This window comes from Danio rerio, chromosome 9 (assembly GCF_052040795.2).
Source record: "Danio rerio strain M-AB ecotype USA chromosome 9, GRCz13ab, whole genome shotgun sequence".
NCBI lineage: Eukaryota > Metazoa > Chordata > Actinopteri > Cypriniformes > Danionidae > Danio > Danio rerio.
In genome coordinates this window covers 26,571,124-26,591,145 of record NC_141029.1, presented here as the reverse complement: position 1 = coordinate 26,591,145, position 20,022 = coordinate 26,571,124, and the positions used below count along the sequence as shown (strand labels likewise).

The 20,022-nt window shown below is 40.5% G+C and overlaps 1 protein-coding gene and 1 long non-coding RNA gene across 7 annotated transcripts in view; one reads left to right on the top strand and one right to left on the bottom strand.

The window, feature by feature from the left end:
* The window catches only part of LOC141376130 (uncharacterized), a 352,849-nt gene that overhangs the window by 173,893 nt on the left and 158,934 nt on the right, over window positions 1–20,022 (top strand). The window lies entirely within an intron of this gene.
* LOC147842371 (uncharacterized) lies at window positions 967–8,405 on the bottom strand. Its single transcript, XM_087267874.2, has 2 exons — window positions 8,322–8,405; window positions 967–7,943 (listed from the first exon to the last, which is right to left on the bottom strand). Exon 2 carries the CDS (start codon window positions 7,714–7,716, stop codon window positions 1,615–1,617), a length of 6,102 nt encoding a protein of 2,033 aa, XP_087124000.1. The 5' UTR covers window positions 7,717–7,943; window positions 8,322–8,405; the 3' UTR covers window positions 967–1,614.

Here is a 20,022-nt window from a genome sequence, read left to right as displayed (position 1 = left end):
TTTCTGTGATTTCACCAGTTTGTCTATGAATTTGTCTCCCCAGCATGAAAATAGTATGACAAATTGCATGCCATCTTTAGGCACTAAAGATTATTAAAACGTTCTAAATTTAATAAAATGAATATCATTTGGTAATATTAATGCTTAATATCACAGAGATGTACAAACAAATAATCCCAGGATAAAAGCATGCAATGTGATCGCATGCAATATGGGTCATTATGAAATGCTCTGAGGTTTTCATGAAGATTATATGTGTTGCTTTTTTTGGAAACGTTTCACAGAACAGGATTACATTGATGAGAGTGAGCACCAATTTAAACTACTATAAAACTTTATCTAAGCTCGAATGTGCCTTTATGTAATATGCGTTATATCCATACACTTAAGTACAAAGGCAAAAAGACTAATATTGACAGTTCAACTGAATTAAATTCAGTTCATGTTTATTTAGAAAGCACTTTTACAATGTAGATTGTGTCAAAGCCTCTTAACATAAAAGTTTTAGTAGAGTTGAAATTCAGTTTAGTTCAGTTCAGTGTGGTTTAATTTACACTGCTGAAAGTTCAAACACCGAATAGCAAATCCATTGATGCGCAGCTCCACAAGTGCCAAGCCAAACAAGCCAGTGGTGAGAAACAAACTTAACCAATTGACTAAAATGAAAAAAAAAAAAACTTCTTGTGTGGAGCTCCAGTCTTGGCGCTGGAGAACGCTGGATGTCCATAGTGGAGAACTGCAGGTGTGAGTAAGTCACTGGGGGGTGATCAGGTGGGCCCACAGGATCAATGCAGGGACTTGTCTGTAGGGTTGGCTATCGTTTGGGTTTTTTTCGATACCGGTGCTAAATCGATACTTTTAAAATGATACCTGTAGTGAAGTCCCACTACATTCAAGATTTTTAGCTGGCTGAGGCGGCCAAATATGGATCTGATTTCGGTTAGAAAATCAAGAGTGGAGAAGAGATTCTTTCTGATGAGCATTTATTTCTGTCCTGAATATGCAGCTGAGGTATGCACTGGAGATATTGCAAAGAATGTGTGGGTATGTGTGGTCTACAAAAGGAAATAAAGAGAAATAATTTACCAAAAATATTCATCTAACATTTGTGTCTTATTGTACTAACACAAAGAGAAATATTAACTAACACAATACAAGATATACATGATAAAGTCTGTATTTCCGCCTGTTATAGCAATTAAATGAACTGAAATACAACAGTAAACTAAATAACAGGGCACTATGAATCGTTATGTAAACAAACACTGGCCGCATTCGCACGTAGCATTAGTGTGAAGGGCGATGACTCAGCAAATTAGATCGGCAAATTACGGCCGAAATTAACGGGAAAAACGATCGTCAAAAAACACTGAAAGTGACCAATAACATGCATGACATATAATAATCATAATCAAACAAATATATGTACTCACTTGTATAACATAAACGCATTTGCAGAGCATAACCTGCGGCATAAACAGTGAATGGCATTCAGTCCGTACTGGTGTGCGTCATGTAAAAATGTCCGTGCGGGAAACAATTACTAATTTAAGTTCCTAGGACAGGCTTTCTGACACAGCCGCCCCCAATTATCTGTCAGGATAATTGTACATTTTAAGAAAGTTTGTCTGCCGTGTCAGGAACATTATCCTCTAGGTGCGGAAGGGGAATTAATCGCACAACTGGACGAGTGTAAGTTTTTTCCTTAACTTTAACTCTAACGGTACGAATTTTACCGTCAGCTCCAGGTAACGTTTCAGACACTGTTCCTACAGGCCATAAAGCACGTGGGAGTTGTGGATCAACAATAATAACTACTTGGCCCACGGTAAGTTCCTTGCCATCCTTCCTCCACTTCTGGCGATCCTGTAAACTTGGGAGATGATGGCGGATGAATGCAGTCCAGAAATTATCAGCCAACACCTGGCTATGTCTCCATCTGCGTCTGCCGAGCAAGTTGTTGGAGTCATACAGAACCTGAGGAAGTGAGGCATCACGTCGGCCCATAAGGAGCAGGTTGGGAGTCACTGGGTCCAAGTCTGCAACGTCAGAGGATATGTAGCCAAGTGGCTTGGAATTCAGAATGCCTTCCACCTCCACTAACAGGGTTTGCAATACTGCCTCTGGCACTGACTGCTCTCGCAGGATGACACGTAAAGCGGACTTCACCGATTTGACCTCACGCTCCCAGGTTCCCCCGAAATGAGGAGCACTTGGTGGGTTAAAGCGAAATCGAATCCTTTGCTCCGCAAGCTGCTCCTGCAGCTTTGGTGCCATGGCATTGAAGGTCTCTCGTAATTCTCGATCCCCTCCAACGAAGTTAGTGCCATTGTCACATAGCAATTCCATGGGCTTGCCTCGTCTTGCGATGAAGCGACGCAGAGAAAGCAGAAATGCATCAGTGTCTAGTTGTTCCAGTAGATCTAGATGCACGCACCTGGTTGTCATACATTTATAGAGGACTCCCCACCTCTTCTCTTGGCGACGACCAACTTTAACCGTGAAGGGGCCAAAGCAATCTACCCCTGTAGAGTAGAACGGGGGTTTGTAAAGTTGCAGTCTGCTGGATGGAAGATCAGCCATTTGGGGTGTCTGAGGTTTAGCACGCCAGAACTGACAGTCTCTACATGTGTGCTGATGTTTCCGAATTGCTTCTCTGCCTCTCAATACCCAATACTGGCGGCGCAGTTCAGCTAGGACCCGTTCGGAGCCTGGGTGAAGGAGTCGCTGATCTGTCTCCTTAATTAACAGCTTGGTGACAGGGTGGCCAGGATCCAACACAATTGGCTGGATAGAATCCAAGTCTAGGCTGTCAGTCCGACGTAATCTTCCACCTACTCGGATGAGACCTGTGGCTTCATCAAACTCGGGGGCAAGAGAGATCAAACGACTGTCAGAAGGTAGAGATTGGGCAGTCTTCAGAGCCTTGACCTCGTATGGGAACGAGTCACTTTGAGCCTGGGCCAGGAGGAGTTTCTCAGCTTCAATATAGTCAGCTGCGTCACTAGAGAAGTTATTATCAACATTAGCCGCCCCGTGCAGGGACCTAACAGTGGCCTGGACAAGTTCTTGCCATGTAGAGAACTGAGTTGGGTCTGGGAGTGAAGGGTTATTCACTGAAATAGTACCAACGAAGGCAGCTTTCTTTAATTCACTGCGTTCTGGTTCTACCGCTAGCTTGGGAATGGATGGCCATTGGTCAACGGATTTAAGGAGAAAGGATGGTCCTGAATTCCATTGGTGAGGGCCTGTTAGCTCCGCTAAAGTTAGACCCCTTGTGATATGGTCAGCCGGGTTGTTGGCCGAATCAACATACCTCCATTCAGCTGTCTCAGTGAGAGTCTGTATTTCAGCTACACGTCCTCCAACAAACACCTTGTAGCGGCAAGACTCTGCGGTCAACCAGTACAGCACAGTTGTTGAGTCAGACCAGAGAGTGACTGAATCGATGGGAAGAGTTAACTCATTTTGTATTACTTGGGCTAACTGGGCGCCGGTCAGTGCTGCACTTAGCTCCAAACGAGGCATGGATAGGCATTTTCTGGGGGCCACTCTCGATCGAGCCAAGACAAAGGTGACGGCAACATGTCCTTGATCATCAGAAGCACGTAAATAAGCCACTGACCCATACGCTCTTTCAGATGCGTCACAAAAGATGTGTAGCTCTCGAGTGACAGGAGGATTATCAGGCCAGACTGGTGTGTATAGTCGAGGGAACTGCAACTGAAGGAGTGTTGGAATTTCTCCTACCCAGGTTAACCACTTATTCCTCAGCTGTGCAGGCTCAATCAGATCATCCCAGCCCAAGTTTTGCTTCCAAAGGTCCTGAATGAGGACTTTAGCCCTTGTAGTGAACGGGATAATAAATCCTAAAGGATCATACTGACTGGCCAATGTCTTGTACATGTTCCTCATAGTAGGCTCCAATGGCTCTGCAGAACGTAAATTGTAACCCAGAGAATCATTGAGACAATTCCACCGTAGGCCAAGAGTGGGTTCTTGCAGGTCTGTACTAGCTTTGGTTAACCATCGTTCACTGTTGGTAGACAAGGCCTCTGCTGGAAGATGCTGGATCGCAGATGGTACATTACAGGCCCATTGTCTTAAATCAAAGCCTCCCTCAGCCAGCAACTGACGCAGTCCATCCACAACGTCCTTAGCTTCATTGGCTGTTGGTGTGCTGTAAAGACAGTTATCAACATAAAAGGAGTTCTCCACTATTTTAACCAACTTAGGCATGTCACCTTTGTGTCCTTGTGCATGGTGTTGGAGGGCAAAGATGGCGCAACATGGACTACAGGTAGTCCCGAAGGGAAGCACCTGCCATTCGTATATATCGGGCTCTCTATCCCTGCACATGTCCCTCCATAGGAAACGAAGCACCTGTTTGTCTTTGGGCAGCAGACGTACCTGGTGGAACATGCCTTTTATGTCCCCGCTTACAGCAACAGCGTGCTGCCGGAATCTCAGGAGGACTCCCAATAACGATGGTCCCAAAGTTGGTCCAGGCAGTAGCTGACTGTTCAATGACTGTCCTTGATGTTGAAAGGAACAGTTAAAGACAATCCGGTCTTTGTTGTTGTGATGTACAACATGATGCGGAATATACCAAGACTCGTTACTCTTGTTGGCTTCCTCCGCAGTTATCTTGGCAACATATCCAGCTGCCTCCAACTTCTGGATCTCAGTGCGGTATGCTTTAGCCCTCTCTGGATCCCGTGACAGCCGGCGCTCTGTGCTGCGTAAACTGGGTAGAACTGCATCCTTTTCTGCATGGAGCAAACTCACAGGTGTCCGTCTCAGCAGGGGTGTAGCGTAGCGTTGAACACCATCCACATTTACTCTGATGGTAGAATCCTGAAGCATGTTGTAAGCTTCCTTATCTTGCTTAGACCTGGTGATTATTTTCTCATTGTACGGAAGGGTGTCAACTTGCCAGAGTCTTTCTACATGATGGATAAGTTCATCACGGGCTGGAGCTGTCATGATGTTAAGACATTGCTGCTTTCCTCGTGAGGACTGCATAGGACTCATCGGGCCTTGGAGACACCATCCGAGTTGCGTGCAGACCGCAATGGGCCCCCCTACTGGGCCTTCGCAGACAGGCTGGATGGGTGTCAGGAGGTGAGGATTGTCAGATCCAATAAGGAGCAGTGGCTTTACCCTGTCCACGGGAGGCAGTGGCAGATCCTTCAAGTGTCGATGGGCATTCTGGAGAGCAGTAACTGGGTAGTTGTGCTCTGCTAGGCACAAACCGGTTGCAGTGAATGCGTTGCATATAGCAAACTTTACCATGGGCTTTGTGACAGAGGACACCTCAAAGGAGATTGACCGCCCTTCCAGCTCTGTGTGGCACTGTTGAATTGTCTGTAGGGGAAGCAATTCAGTGGTCCCGGTTAACTTGAGCTGCCGTACTGCTGGCTGTAATACTATTGTCCTCTCTGACCCGTCGTCAAGGACTGCATGAGTTTCCATAGTGCGGTGGCCATGGTGGAGAAGGACCTTAACTACTTTCAACATAACCTTTGGTGAACGGTTAGGTCTGTCGAGGTAAACCCTGGTGGACGGCATGCTCACCATAAGTACAGCCTTGGACGTGTCATTAATAGTGTTATGTAGAACTGTGAGGTGAAGTTCTTTGCAGACCTTACATGGGCGCTTAAGGTTACAGGTCTCTACTGCATGTGTCCTGCCACATCTCCAGCAACGGTTTCCCTCTTTAATCCAAGTGACAATTTGATCCGAGGTCAACTTCTTGAACTGGTCACAAGAGTTGAGGTAATGGTCCCTGTTGTCACAATGGGGGCAGTATGGTTTCAGCTTTGTATTGGGTTTCTGGGCGGCAAATCCAGGGGGAGGTGTGCCCCTCTCATTGGCCAAGAGTACTGGTGTTGCCCGCTCCTTCGGGCGAGTAGACACTGTGACCCTACCATGAGGCTTGGATAGTTCACTCTGGAACAAAGTTGCGGCTCGATTGGAGATGCGTTTTGCCTGAGATTTGATCTCTAACCAGGTGGCTAGATCAGGAAGTGTGTAGGTCCTATCGGTACCTGTTTGGAGAATCCCCCTGCTCAGGCAGTATTCAACAAAACCATCACGATAGGCAGATGGCAGTTTACTTAACAGGCGATCGACATGAGAGCCACACATGAGCTCGTAACCATTCTGGCCCTCAAGTGTCCTTAGCATGCCCACCAACGACTGAACAGATAAGGCAAAGTTATCAAAAGCATTCGCATCACCCATTCTGATTGGTGGAGTGTTCATCATTACACCCAGCTCTGACTGGACAAGCTGTCGCGGCTGGCCATACTTGTCTTGAAGAGCCTGTAGTGCAGCTGAATAAGGACGAGGATGATACATGTAGGCTTTGGCCAGCTGCTGAGCACTGGGAAGTTTTAAGTGGCTTAATAAGACATGGTACTTGTATTGCTCACTGAGATGGTTGTGATTAGTCAACAAATTGTCCAACGCTAATTTTAACAGGGCAAAGTCACTCTCGTTACCGCTTTCAAAAACTGGTAACTTAGGCTGTGGGATGCCGTAGGCCGATGCAAACAGTAGCTCTGTACCCATATGTGCAGGGTGACTGTTGTGCATGAATGGTGGTGGCTGCACATAGCTAAGGCTGGTAGGTTGTAAAACTGGTGGCGGGTGGCTGGTGATTGGAGGCTGTAACAGACGTGCATGTGCTGTCACTGGAGGTATTACAGTTTGTGGTACAGTATATGATGTAGCCAGCTGCGGGGTGGCTGTGATAGGCGGTGGTGGCATAGACTGCATGCTTGTATGTAAGGGAAGTGCAGAAGTGGACATGACTGGAGCTCTCAAATGTGGTTGGGATATCACATTTGTTGCAGATAACACAGTTCGAACTGGCATAGTTATAGGGGCAGTCTGAGATACCTTAGAGACCGACGATGAGCCTCCTTGTGGCACTGCAGTAAATGGTGCACCTTTAGACTCAGCTGTCAATTGCAGAGGTCTAAATGATGGCTGAGACACCCAGGAGTCATCAGAAATACCCTGCTCTGCATGACAAGTCTGTATTGTTGACGTCACAGCGGGTGACTGAGTAGCGGGCTGCTGGAAAGAGGATGAGAGATGAGATGAACTTATGGCTTGATCGACACATACAGGCTGAGATAGAGACAAATGGTTGCCGGGTGAGCTTGTATGGATAGGAGTGGTCGAACCAGAGTCTTTAACGAGCATAGAGGACACAAGCTTTGCTACCTCAAGCTCAGTTTCTGCTTGTTGCAGCTTACGCTGTCTTTCTAGCTGCTTTGATAAGGTTTCTTTTGCTCTGAGAGCTTCCTCTTGAACTTGCTGGGCTTCTTTAGCTTGTGCCTGTAGCCGCTGGTATTCTACATCAGCCAATGAGTCCTCTGCAACCTGCTGACGAAGACTGTCTAACTGCCTTTGTTTAATCTTCTCCTCCAATATAGCAGTCTGAACGCTGGAGAGCTCAGGTGGAAGATAAACGCCTGTGGAGGTGACAGATCGCCTACTTGTCCTGGAGTGAGAGCTTACACCGCTATGAGACGTTTTCCTCGAGCTGCTTCTTGACTTACTGGGACAGTGGGAAGAAGCTTTGGGAGGAGGGTCCTCAGTGGGTCGATAGCCAACCTCATAATCGTCCAGGTGAGAAGGGAGATGAGTCTTACGGCGTGGTCTTTCCATTGTCTCTGATGCGTCATCATTTGCTGGATCCATATTGGTGTATTATTGCTCTCATCCGGCTCGAAGGACCATAAAATGTAGTGAAGTCCCACTACATTCAAGATTTTTAGCTGGCTGAGGCGGCCAAATATGGATCTGATTTCGGTTAGAAAATCAAGAGTGGAGAAGAGATTCTTTCTGATGAGCATTTATTTCTGTCCTGAATATGCAGCTGAGGTATGCACTGGAGATATTGCAAAGAATGTGTGGGTATGTGTGGTCTACAAAAGGAAATAAAGAGAAATAATTTACCAAAAATATTCATCTAACATTTGTGTCTTATTGTACTAACACAAAGAGAAATATTAACTAACACAATACAAGATATACATGATAAAGTCTGTATTTCCGCCTGTTATAGCAATTAAATGAACTGAAATACAACAGTAAACTAAATAACAGGGCACTATGAATCGTTATGTAAACAAACACTGGCCGCATTCGCACGTAGCATTAGTGTGAAGGGCGATGACTCAGCAAATTAGATCGGCAAATTACGGCCGAAATTAACGGGAAAAACTATCGTCAAAAAACACTGAAAGTGACCAATAACATGCATGACATATAATAATCATAATCAAACAAATATATGTACTCACTTGTATAACATAAACGCATTTGCAGAGCATAACCTGCGGCATAAACAGTGAATGGCATTCAGTCCGTACTGGTGTGCGTCATGTAAAAATGTCCGTGCGGGAAACAATTACTAATTTAAGTTCCTAGGACAGGCTTTCTGACAATACCGGTGCCAAAACGGTGCCTGAATCGATACTTTTTAGCCACAAAATGATGGTGGATGAATCTACAAAAATATTTTATTTGACAAAAGATTAAAAATATATATTTTAATAGAACAATATAATTACAATTTAAAGTAAACATCAATTCATATTGTATTACATTAATACATTTCCTTTGATCATTTGTTGGTTATAGCATGAATTTAAGATTTGCATTATGAAATTACATTAGCTTACTACTAACCTGTAGGGGGCAGGCAGGGGCCACATACTTTTAGGAGCACATTTTAACGTATACATCACAAAATACTTAAAACATTATTCGAAGTAATTTTTTCGTGCATCACTCTGCAGTCTTCTTAAACAAGATAATTAAATAACTTAAACTCAAAATAACTTAAACTTCCTTGTTTATTTATTTGACAAGTAATGTTATTCTGGAGTAAGAGAACACATTTCTAACATTCAAGTACATGAAGGCGTATTGTTGCACCTGTAAACTTTAACAGGCCTACAGTGGAAGTCAATTTATTTTGCCCTCCCATTCATTTAAAATAATGTTTCTAAAAATGTTTACAGTGTTTCCTAAAAAAAAAATCATTATTCTGGAGTCATAATAAGTTTGCATTGATAGTGATCAAAACACATTGAATGACAGTAAAAAGTAGCAATTTTACCCAATAAATGCGTTAATAATATTAACTGATTCCTTTGATGCTTCTTACATTTTTGCCGCAGCACCGAAATAGGCACCGAAATGTATACGCTTATTTAATACCGGTACCAAGGTACCACTGCTTTAATGGCACCGGGTTTCGGTACCCAACCCTACTTGTCTGTCACTGTGGTCTTTCAGGAATCAGTCTAACGCTCGCCACTCCTCCATGACCACCACAGCATCAGCTCAGGATACAGCCTGGTCCAGGATTAGGGAAACCTTGATTACAGTTAGCATGTTTTCCATCATTTTTCAGTTGATTTCTGTTTTTACTGAATCTGTCTGACGTATTTCATTCAGGATAGAAAAATTCAAATAATTTGAAGAAAAAAAAAATCTGTTTTATCAGATTTCGCAGGCCAGTCAAACAGCTGCTCAAGGAGAAATGCCAACGCCACAGATTGGTGATTTATTCCAAAGGTAGAAAATCTTATTAAAATGTAATCTATGCTGTCCATTAAGTACATACCTGTCTGTCTCAATGACTGACTCACAGCCATCAGACAAATGGATTTCTTCTCATGTGAAGGAGTGTGTCAGTCTGAGGCAGGCTGACAGCAGGCTTCTTTTCTGGCAGTTCGGTGGGTCTGCCATTTCCCAGACTGGGCCTGTCAACCTGAGCCACCCACACAGAATTCACTTAATTGCTTTATCACAGCTCTTGTCTGGGGTCAGAAATGGAGTTTCCCCTAGCCAAGAGAAGGAATTATTAAACGGAGGGAACACAGAGAGAAAAAAAATTCAATTTGTGCCAGCGCATGTCAGAAGCATTTACCTTCTTGTCGACAATTTGTTTTTGCCCATTTAAACTGAGCAATTTTAACAGCAAGCTGAAGCTTTTCAGTTTTCATGGTGAATTTGGGGTCTTTATTAAATTCTCTTAAAGGGCCATTTCACCAAAAATGGTTTTTTGATGTTTTATTTAAGCAATTTAAAAGCAGGGTTTCATCTTTAAGGAATTATGTTTGTTCCTGATAAACTACCAGTATGTGCATGGAATTTTTCTGAAGGTTGCAGAAATATTCTAGGTGACCAACAGTGACTGTCTTTACTGACTGATTCCTCTCCAGCTTTACTGTAATATGATGGGACCCTGAAAACTGCGTTGCGGATCCAAATACAGGTTTATTATAAGAATGGTCAGGCAAGCAATGGTCAACACAGGGGCAAACATAGTGATATGACATTGTGCACAGAGGCTTTAAAGGATTTATAAAAAAAGTTACATCTTGCAGTAAAGCAGTGTACCGGAGCTTGATTTGTTTAGCCATAATCACGTGATCAGTGACGTCCGAAGCTTCCACTGTGACTGCTTTGAATTTTTATTTGAAGGTTTAAACACCCTCGTAGGTTAGTAAGGTGTAAATGCATTTCTACTGTTTTAAAGCACATCACCGGTCCCACGCACCAGTAATTTAACTATAATGCAATAGTAATCTATAGTAAAAATCTTTTGAACGATACTAAAGTGTTTTATTGTGTTTTTTACAACTATTTTTTTAAGAATGCTACTGCATATTGTTGTGTTGTGTAGTGTGTAATGGAGGACAGCTGACGAATACAGCGGAAAAGTCTCACTCTCATAGCCTAGTCCTTAGAGCATTCGCCTCCCATGCAGGAATTGCTGGTTCGATGTCTGCTTGGAACGAGAGTGTGGATGTAGAATCGTTTGGAATAGATAAATGTTAATACTTATGAATACCTTGGATTTTGCTACAGTCATCGGTGGTGTATTATATTAATTAAATTGTAATATTACTACAGTTGTATTACTACATAAATTAGTTGGTCAGTTGTGAACATTTGACATTTTTGGAACACAGTGCTTTCTCACTTTTTAATCAGCAAAGGTCCTCATTGAGATCCGATTTGCGTCGAGTAACAAACCTTTTTCCAATGCTGTTGACTTGAACGGTTCACTGTTACACATCTTTTCACCAAGCTTGATTTCACTGTCACTTGGTAAACTATGGTGGCCGGGAATTGCAAAACAACATTACAAAGTGTGCAACACTTTTACAAAGCTCAAGACAAATTTACATTTTGAAAAACATTTAAACCTATAATCACACAATTACAGAGGAAAAACTATTTAACCAAGGACGAAAAAACTAATTAACAAATTTATTTTTTGAAAAAAAACAAACAAGATGACAAGACTTTTACAAGTCCCAAAACAAATTTACAATTACAGATTCCTTACGGAAAGGGAATGTACCTAACACAGGAAGTGATGTGGAATGTACCACACACCAGGAGTGATATATTATTTCTTATACTTCTGTGTTTTTTATTAATGTAAATCACTTTGAAATGCCATATGAAATGTGCTGTATAAACAAATTTGCCTGGCCTTTCTGATCAGTTGCCGACAGACATTTGAACAAAAACAGTGGTTCATTCGGGAATGAGACAAGAACACACTTTGAATCTGTCGCTCACCCCATCAATTTTTTTTTTTAAACTTAAAGAGTGAGTGTTTGTTTAATACAATGGTAAAATGTAAAAAAAAAAAAAAAAAAAAAAAAAAAAAGGTAAAATGGCTATGGGTGTTTCAAGTCTCATTATATTCAGTTAAGAATTATGTAAATGGTTACATAATGAATACATACAGTATAATACATATGAAATGAATATCAGTTATTTTTTGAATCACAGGATTTTACTGCTGGTAATCTTACATTTCTTTAGGTTGTGAAAAATGTTTGTTTGACAATCTGTACTTTAATCTGATCTCACACGTTTTCACCATTAAAAGCAAAAACATTCATGTTTGGTTTCAGTGACAGTAAAGCCTCGTCTTGTTTGATTTGATTGACCCACTCATTGACACTACAGCATTTTTAGACCACTGATTATACCAAAACTAAACATAAAGATGAAATATTGTGGAGTATTTTCAAACGATCTGGGGTGGCCCCACTACCCCCCTCAGTTACGATAGCAATAGAGCCTACAAACAGAAACATTTATATTTATATACAAGAAGGTTATTTCTGAGTTTTGGAGTGTTGGGATAAATTAAAACTCCCTTCAAACATTTTTTTTTTTGTTTTATAAATGTAGAAAAGGGAAATCCTGGAGTAATTATTTTCCCACTATACATTATGCACGCAGAAGTTTGAAGTTGTACTTCCTCACAGTTTCCACAATCTGATAGTACAGACCCTCCAGCAATTTATTCACTTCCTACCTTCTTTCCACAGAGGATTTATCAAAAGAGCTGAAAGCAATCCCCAAGAGAGGTTATTAATTGCTGTAAGATATCTAAAATCCCAACTGAGGAGAAGGTGTGACTTTTTAAACGAGACAGACTTGTTTACAGCCCAGGTAATTAAGTGATTATTATCTCAAAGAAATGTTTTACCAACCTTATTGGATTTGCACATGATTTAGTGAGTATTGACCAGTTCTGTGCTAAAACGTCATGTTAGTTTTAATTAAAAAGAGCCTAGTATGCTGGAGAAGATCCCCTTAGTAGCAATGCTGTCTAGTTTAATCAGGGATGTGTCACTGGCTCTGAGGGTCTGCTGATGTCCACACACTAAACAATCCTCAGGCTACATGCCATTCACATTGCTGCTTTGTCAGTTGTCTCTGTGTGAGCTGCACATATGTGTCAGAGATGCATTTGTGGCATATGGTTGTCCAAATATTTTAAATTGATTATAACACATTTATTTAGCAATTTTTAAAGTCAAAGACAGACAAGTGGAGATTGTTTTATCAACCTAGTGGTCAACCATCTACCCTCAAAATGACATAAATTTGGCATCAACCATGATGTCAAAAATGCAAATAGATTAGATGTGACATCCATTGACAAGGAAACACAGTGATAATGTCTGCTTGTCTTCTCTAAAAACAGCTTTTGCAGACATCTCATTATTATCTGAACGTTTTTAATATTTTAGCAGCAGATGGATGCGAGTCGCTTTTTGTATGTCCAAAACCAAAAGACTCAGAAGAACTGCGATGTGCGTACATCTTTCCACTTCTCTTTTTGTGTCCGTCAAAAAGCAACAGCTGTACACAAAACAGCAGGTTGATGACATAAAGGTGCCGGGGTTTAGAAGAAAAAAAAGACTGAACAAACCAACCGAGAAGGTGGCAAGGGTGTACAATCAAACTTTTCTACAGTCCAGTCAATAAGAAATATGTACATAAACTTTTCAACTGTATATTCACATTCGCGCATTCATTTATTCATTTTCTATTCAGCTTAGTCCCTTTATTAATCAGGGGTTGCCACAGCAGAATGAACCGGCAACTTATCCAGCAAGTTTAATGCATCATTTAATCCTTCCATCTGCAACCCATCACTCGGAAACATCCATACACTCTCATTCACGTACATACACTATGAACAATTTAGCTGACCCTATTCACCTATACCGCATGTCTTTAGACTTTCCAGAGTAAACTGCACGCCAACATAGAGAGAACATGCAAACTCCACACAGAAATGACAACGGGCCTAACCTAGGCTCAAACTCGTGGCTTTCTTGCTGTGAGGTGACATCGCTACCCTCTGTGCCACCATACCGCCCTATTTACATGCAGTAAATTTATATTATTCATACAAAATCCAGACAATTTAAGTAGTTTTTATTTTAGTTACACTGTAGATGTTTTCTTATATGTTATCTGAAGTTGGTCCAGATTTATTTAACTTCTTTCATTTTTGTTCTGATCCTCTGATAAACAGTCCTGGAAGTTTGTGAGTCATCCTTGAACAAGGACAGCACTGACTTTTCCCTTGAGTTTCCATGGTTACAAATACAATTCTCCATAAATCTCACCACCTGGCCATCATTCCATCCATCCCACAATTTATGATTTCCGTTTGTCTTCCCAGCATTACTCATTTATGCCTACAAAGAATATGTCCTTATTTGTTTTAATAATTGTCATTCTTTTGGGGAGCGAAATTAAGCTTCTTGACAATTCATTTATTTATTTTTAATGAACGAGCATCTAAACCAATGCTGTTATTTCAATCAGCTGCACTGTACCTCTTTCCCCTGAAAAGCTTATGCAGAAATGTCCCCTACAGGTTCCTCTCTGCTTAACAGAAGGAGATTTCTGAGCATGGTCTGTAATAAAAACTGCCCTGAATCCACTTAGCGAGGTTAATATCCACACACCGCAGCACAACCTCCGTGTTTGAATTAGGACAGTCTCTCCCTCGGTTGCAAACACAGCTCATATGGAGCTCTTCTATAGAAAGAACCAGGAAATGATGAGATTGGATTTGGCAAGAGCTCAAACGAAGTCCTGTCTAAATCCTCAAGGCCCTGCTGTAGTCTCCTCTGGGTAAGCTGGAGTTGGCAGTCTACCAGTCGCCAAAGCAGGGTCCTTCATACAAGTACAGCTCCAGTGACAGATGGTGGTGGTGTTGCTTGTTTTTATTTCAATGCCTGAGATGGCTTTACTAATTATAAAAAGAAAAATGAAAACAATTATTTACAATTGATTCAAATAAAATCAAGGGAAGGAAGAACTAAAAACTGTGAATTATCAGACAACTTTTTCAGACACCCCTTATACTCACAGTGCCCTTTTTTAAGATTATTATCCTTACAGTATTATCTCAGGCTTGACAGTGAGGAGCTGTGTAAGTTTAGTTTACCTGTCAAGAAGAAACTGCTAGGTTGGTATTTCAATTAAAGAGCTCATGAACTGAGTAATCTAAATTCCCTGTCTTATGGTCATTGTTCTGCGAAAAAAAAAAAAAAAAACCTTATGCAAGATTTAGAGCTCAAAACCTTCTTATTAGTCTAAGGCGAAGTCCCTTTAAGGCAGGGTTGTCCAACTTCTGGAGGGCCGATGTCCTGCATAGTTTATCTCCAGCTTGCTTCAACACACCTGCCTGGAAGTTTCTAGTATACCTAGAAAGAGCTTGATTAGCTGGTTCGGGTGTGTTTAATTGAGGTTGGAACTAAACTATGTAAGACACCAGCCCTTAAAGACCGAGTTTGGACACCCCTGTTTTAATTTAAGTCATTTAACTGGACGGCCATTTTTGCAATGCCTCATTACATTTAATCTTTGGAACCACAAATAAAATTAAACAACAACCGTCTCATAAGTTTAGTTTCTAAACTTTTCAATCAAACAAAATCGACCTATTTTTAGGTTGCCTGCATGCTTACTCGAAAGGAATGTGGTGTTCTACACATTATCATCCTCTGGATAATGCTTTGCCTGGTCACGCTGCTCTTCTGAAGTAATTCATAACTTGGTCTTGATGCCAAGTCTCTTGCAGAAACGGCAGCGACTCTTTCTGTACAAATTTTGGGCATTAGAGTATTAGCTTTATGTTGATATATATGTCTGTGAAGCAAGTATTCGCTGAGATTTCAGTGTGTTTATTGACCACCAAACTGTCATAAAAGCACACGTCTGATTCGAGCTTCCTCCCAGAGAAACGCCAGTCTGTAGCGATCAATGATTGGCTCCTGTACTAGTAGGCGGGGATTCATTCACAATATTGACCATTACACTTTTCCCCATTGAAAACTATACGAGTGACACGTCTCGTGTATTCTATAGTCTTTGTCTAAGGTCAGCTTATATTGAAGTCGGTCTGCCAAAATGACCGGTTGTGTAGTGCTTTTTTATAAAATTATTGTCTAAAACTCACATCCACATGTGGCAGGTTAGGTAATTAGTTTCTTTACTTCACGGATTCCCTGGTCTTTGTTTCTGCCCTACCATTAAACGCCATTTGAGCTATAAAAACTGGAAAACATTGAACACCTTGGAATAACAAGGTTCTGCGTTCGATTTTGAGATATTGAACTTTAAAGTTTTTGCATTCCTTATAGTAAACAGTATGTGTGTAATATTTGCTTTTTAAATGAAAAGTCTTAAAATGTAAAAAACTTATTAAAAAACTCCCATAATGTAAATAAGTTGTCATTTAATAGGAATATGTCAATAACTCAATTTGATAATTCTAAGGGTTATAATTCTAAGGTGACGATTTGTAATGCGCCACTTAATGGGCTGCTGCACCGTGAACACTTTCCAGACCTGCGGAGGGCACTCGAAATACTAATCGGGTTGGATATTGCAGCATTGTTTGGCTATGATGCCAAAGCTGCATATGTAAGTGTAGAGACTAGAAAAGCTGCGAGAACCAGACGCAGGTGCGTGGCTGAGTTTGTTTTGCTGTGCCGACTTTTAGACTGAAAACTATGTGACGATTGCCTTTTGATTTAAACATTGATCCCTTTTGGTGAGTGGCTGGGTGGCATTCGGTAGATTAAGCTCTGGCCCTTGGGCATAACATATGATTTTTTAAGCTACTGTGTCAATTTTGCAATATCGGTTTTAATCTGGCTTTTATTCAAGACTTGTCAATAAAGAAACTATTTTTGTACTGTGCCAATCTCTGACTCTAATTGGTAGAGCAAACTTGTGCGTTCCTTTACAGATGGTGCGTGTGTTTTAATTCTTTGGGCGAAATTCACAAATTGGCGTAGTCGGGTAAACTGGTGTCATTTTTATTATAATTTGGGAGTTTAGAGCCTTCATCTGCCCACCTGCCATCCGTCACGCATAGGAAAAGATGAGCAATTGCTGTGTGTTAGGCTCTGCCCATCAATTCACACTGCTATTAGGTAAATAAGAAGAGAGGAACATTATAACATAGTTAGGTGTTGTTTTCAAATGGTAAAACGTAAAAATGATAAATGCAGATTTGGCGAGAATAAGACACATAACCCATTAAAAAATCTTGGCTCCAAATTTATGACAGAAATGTTAGCATTACCAGTCAGCAGTTGCCTACTTTTTTTTTTTAGAAAGAAAGAATTGCATCAGTCAGACACCTGTGATGCATTGCAATGCTATCGCACAGTAGGTTTTTGGCTAGAGGTCAGAAAAGTGAAATTAAAAGTAAAAAAAGAAGAAAAAATAGGCATGCGTGACTGAACACCATCCCATGTTTTGCAGTTAGATAATTTCTCTGTGACATCCAAAAGTGCTGTGGCCTTTCTCCTCTCTTTCATCTGTCTCGCTTCTCTTCTCTGCAGCTTTTGATCATTGCAGGCCTGTTCCTGACGGTTCCTTGGCCCCATTGATTTTAGCTGTGTCTGGTACTGAGGATAGCAAGGAGCAGAAGAGCTCATCTGCACCCGGTCCACTCTTTAATTAGAGATTCTCTCAGCCGGTGTTCCTGGCCGGATGCAACAGGATTTGAATAGAAGGTTTTGCTAAGGAAGCGGAAAACCTAATTGCTGTCGTGCTCTCACTGTCGGAACTGCCGGAACGAGAAGTGGGGAAAGAGAAGCCTAATTCATCTCTTTTATGTATGACAGCCATAAGTCATAAGAAAAAATGAGGAGAGCAGATGCTAAGAGGTTTGAAATGTGTGCTGAGCTTAAGGTCTCAAACCTGAAGGAAACTTAGAGTTTAAAAAAAAAACAGTAGAAGTGACCTAAAATGTTCAATGTGGAGAAAAATACTATTATTCACCATCTATTGTTGGGTGTTCGAATGCTCATATTACATAAAACATCACTTTGTACCACAGTTCTCAATTCAAACGGACATTGTTTCATGTTCTGAGCAGCTGAAAAGAGTAAATGAAACACAGACAAGACACCACTTGACTAATATGCAGAAGTGGCTTCTCTAATTTACTCTATGGTTAGTCCCCTGTGCATTTCGTCTCTTCAACTCTGACTGTTGAGCCTATCCAGTAATTACAGTTTTAATTGAAACAATTACCTTGAGTCAGTAAAGGAGACCTCTAAACCTTAAGGGCCCTCTTTTCACCAATCAAAATTACAGCTAGCAAGACTTAGGCAGAAAAAAACAAAGACTTGTATTTTACAACTCAGTGGTATCAGTGGTATTAGTGGCTTTCTGGACATTGGATTTAAGCCTAAAAGCTCAAGTGAGTTTGATCATGCTGCAACAGGACTACAAATCATTCAGTATTCAGACAACCAGTAAATAAACAATTCCTGTAGACTAGAGACATTCAGAGAGGCCACGAAATTTCATAAATGGTCAGCATGCTTGAATAATTAATAATTGGTTTGGTTGTATCATGAATAAAATTTTTTGTATATTTGCATAGACACTCAAAACATACAGTATTAAGGTTTTGACAGCATCTGAACGCAAGCACTTTCTAAGTTAATGGACTCTTCAAGATAGGTTGATATTTATCTATGCATTAGAGATACAGTATACACTCATATTATGTATACCTTGCTTGTACCAGGAGCAGTTTTGGTATACTTGTTCAAGGTTTGATGTGTGGATATTTTCAGAGATGCTCTTCTGCAGATCTAGGTAGTAACATTGGGTTTTTGAGTTACAGTTGGCTTTCTATCAGCTTGCACCATTCTGGCCTTTGGCATCAACAAGGCCTAACCATTCTCTGCAAACTTCTAAATATGTGAGGTGACCAAACTTTTATTTTAATGGATATAACTGTCTGAATTAACAGTTTTGATTAAGGGCATCAACATTTTTGACTATATTCACTGAGAAATGAATAAAAATAATAATTCAACTTACCCAACATTGCTTGACACAAACCATGGCAAGTTTAAAGAGCACCTATGATGAAAATCATCTTTTGTAAGCTGTTTGGACAGAACTGTGTGTAGGTATAGTGTGTCTACAGTCAGATTGGGGTGATATAAAGACAATAAGTCTCTTTTTTATTTCCAGACATTAAAATAGGATGCAAATCTCTCCCATTTGAGGCCCACCGCAACATGACATTAACATGTATCCCGTCACATTTGCATGCTAAAATAGTGCAAAGTTAAACGTGTGTGAACTTTGTAACAACATTGTGTGTGACTCATTACAGAAAGGCTTGACTTAACTCCACAACAAGTACAACAAATAAACATTGGGAAAGTTCTTACTGTAGTATTTCTTACAAACGTTATGTGAGATCTGCTTCTTTCATGTGTCACTTTGCTGTTTATCTGATGCAGCTGGAGATTGAGGCATACACTGACAAGCACGTGGGAACGGTGGCAGGGAGAACTAGCACATGCCACAAAAACAGCTACATTGTGTTCAGAGCAGAAAATTCCAATATTCTGAAAGGTATGATGATTAATCTGATAGGTGTTTTGAGCTGAAAACTTTACAGACAAACTTTACAGAGATTCAAAAAACTTATCTTAAAAAAAGTTGTCCTTTAAAGTCCATCGATGCTTGGTTAAAGTTTAATTGATGCTTGGTTTAAGCTTCAAAAGACAATGTTTACATGCTTAAATGCATTGAGGTGATTAAAAGATTATATCTGAGTTAACATTTAGTTGTAGAGTACTTGTATTCTCTGAAACTGTATGTTTGTAAATAAATAACTTTAAAAAATGTTGAAAAATGTTGTTCTTCCAGAAATATCAAACCAAGCAGCTTTCTGTTCATTTTGAACCTATGCAGTGCTTCCCACAGGTTTGAAATATACTTGTGGTGGTAGCCAGATTGAAAGATTGAAAGACACCTTTTACCCACAGTGCATAAATGGTCAACTACATGCGACAAAAAAAAAAAAAAAAATTTATTACTGTATAATCGTTTTATTTTTATGGTTATTTTATTCTCTGTCAAGTTCAGGTTGCTTAATTGATATGACATTTTGTACAGTATTGCCAAAGCATTTTAGATTTGTATAAACTAGTCTATGTTATATATTAACATTATCAAATGAATAAAATATACCGCAAATGAAAAGTAAATGACAGAAAAAACAATAAAAACAGACAATATATCTCAAAAACATATAATAATAAGTGTAGATTATTTAAATAAGGCAGATTAGTTGATTAACCATTTCTAATGGTGTACAAATAT

Bases quoted from the DNA above. Each gene is read 5' to 3' on its own strand.
- LOC147842371 (XM_087267874.2), bottom strand. From the start codon at position 7,716: ATGGATCCAGCAAATGATGACGCATCAGAGACAATGGAAAGACCACGC.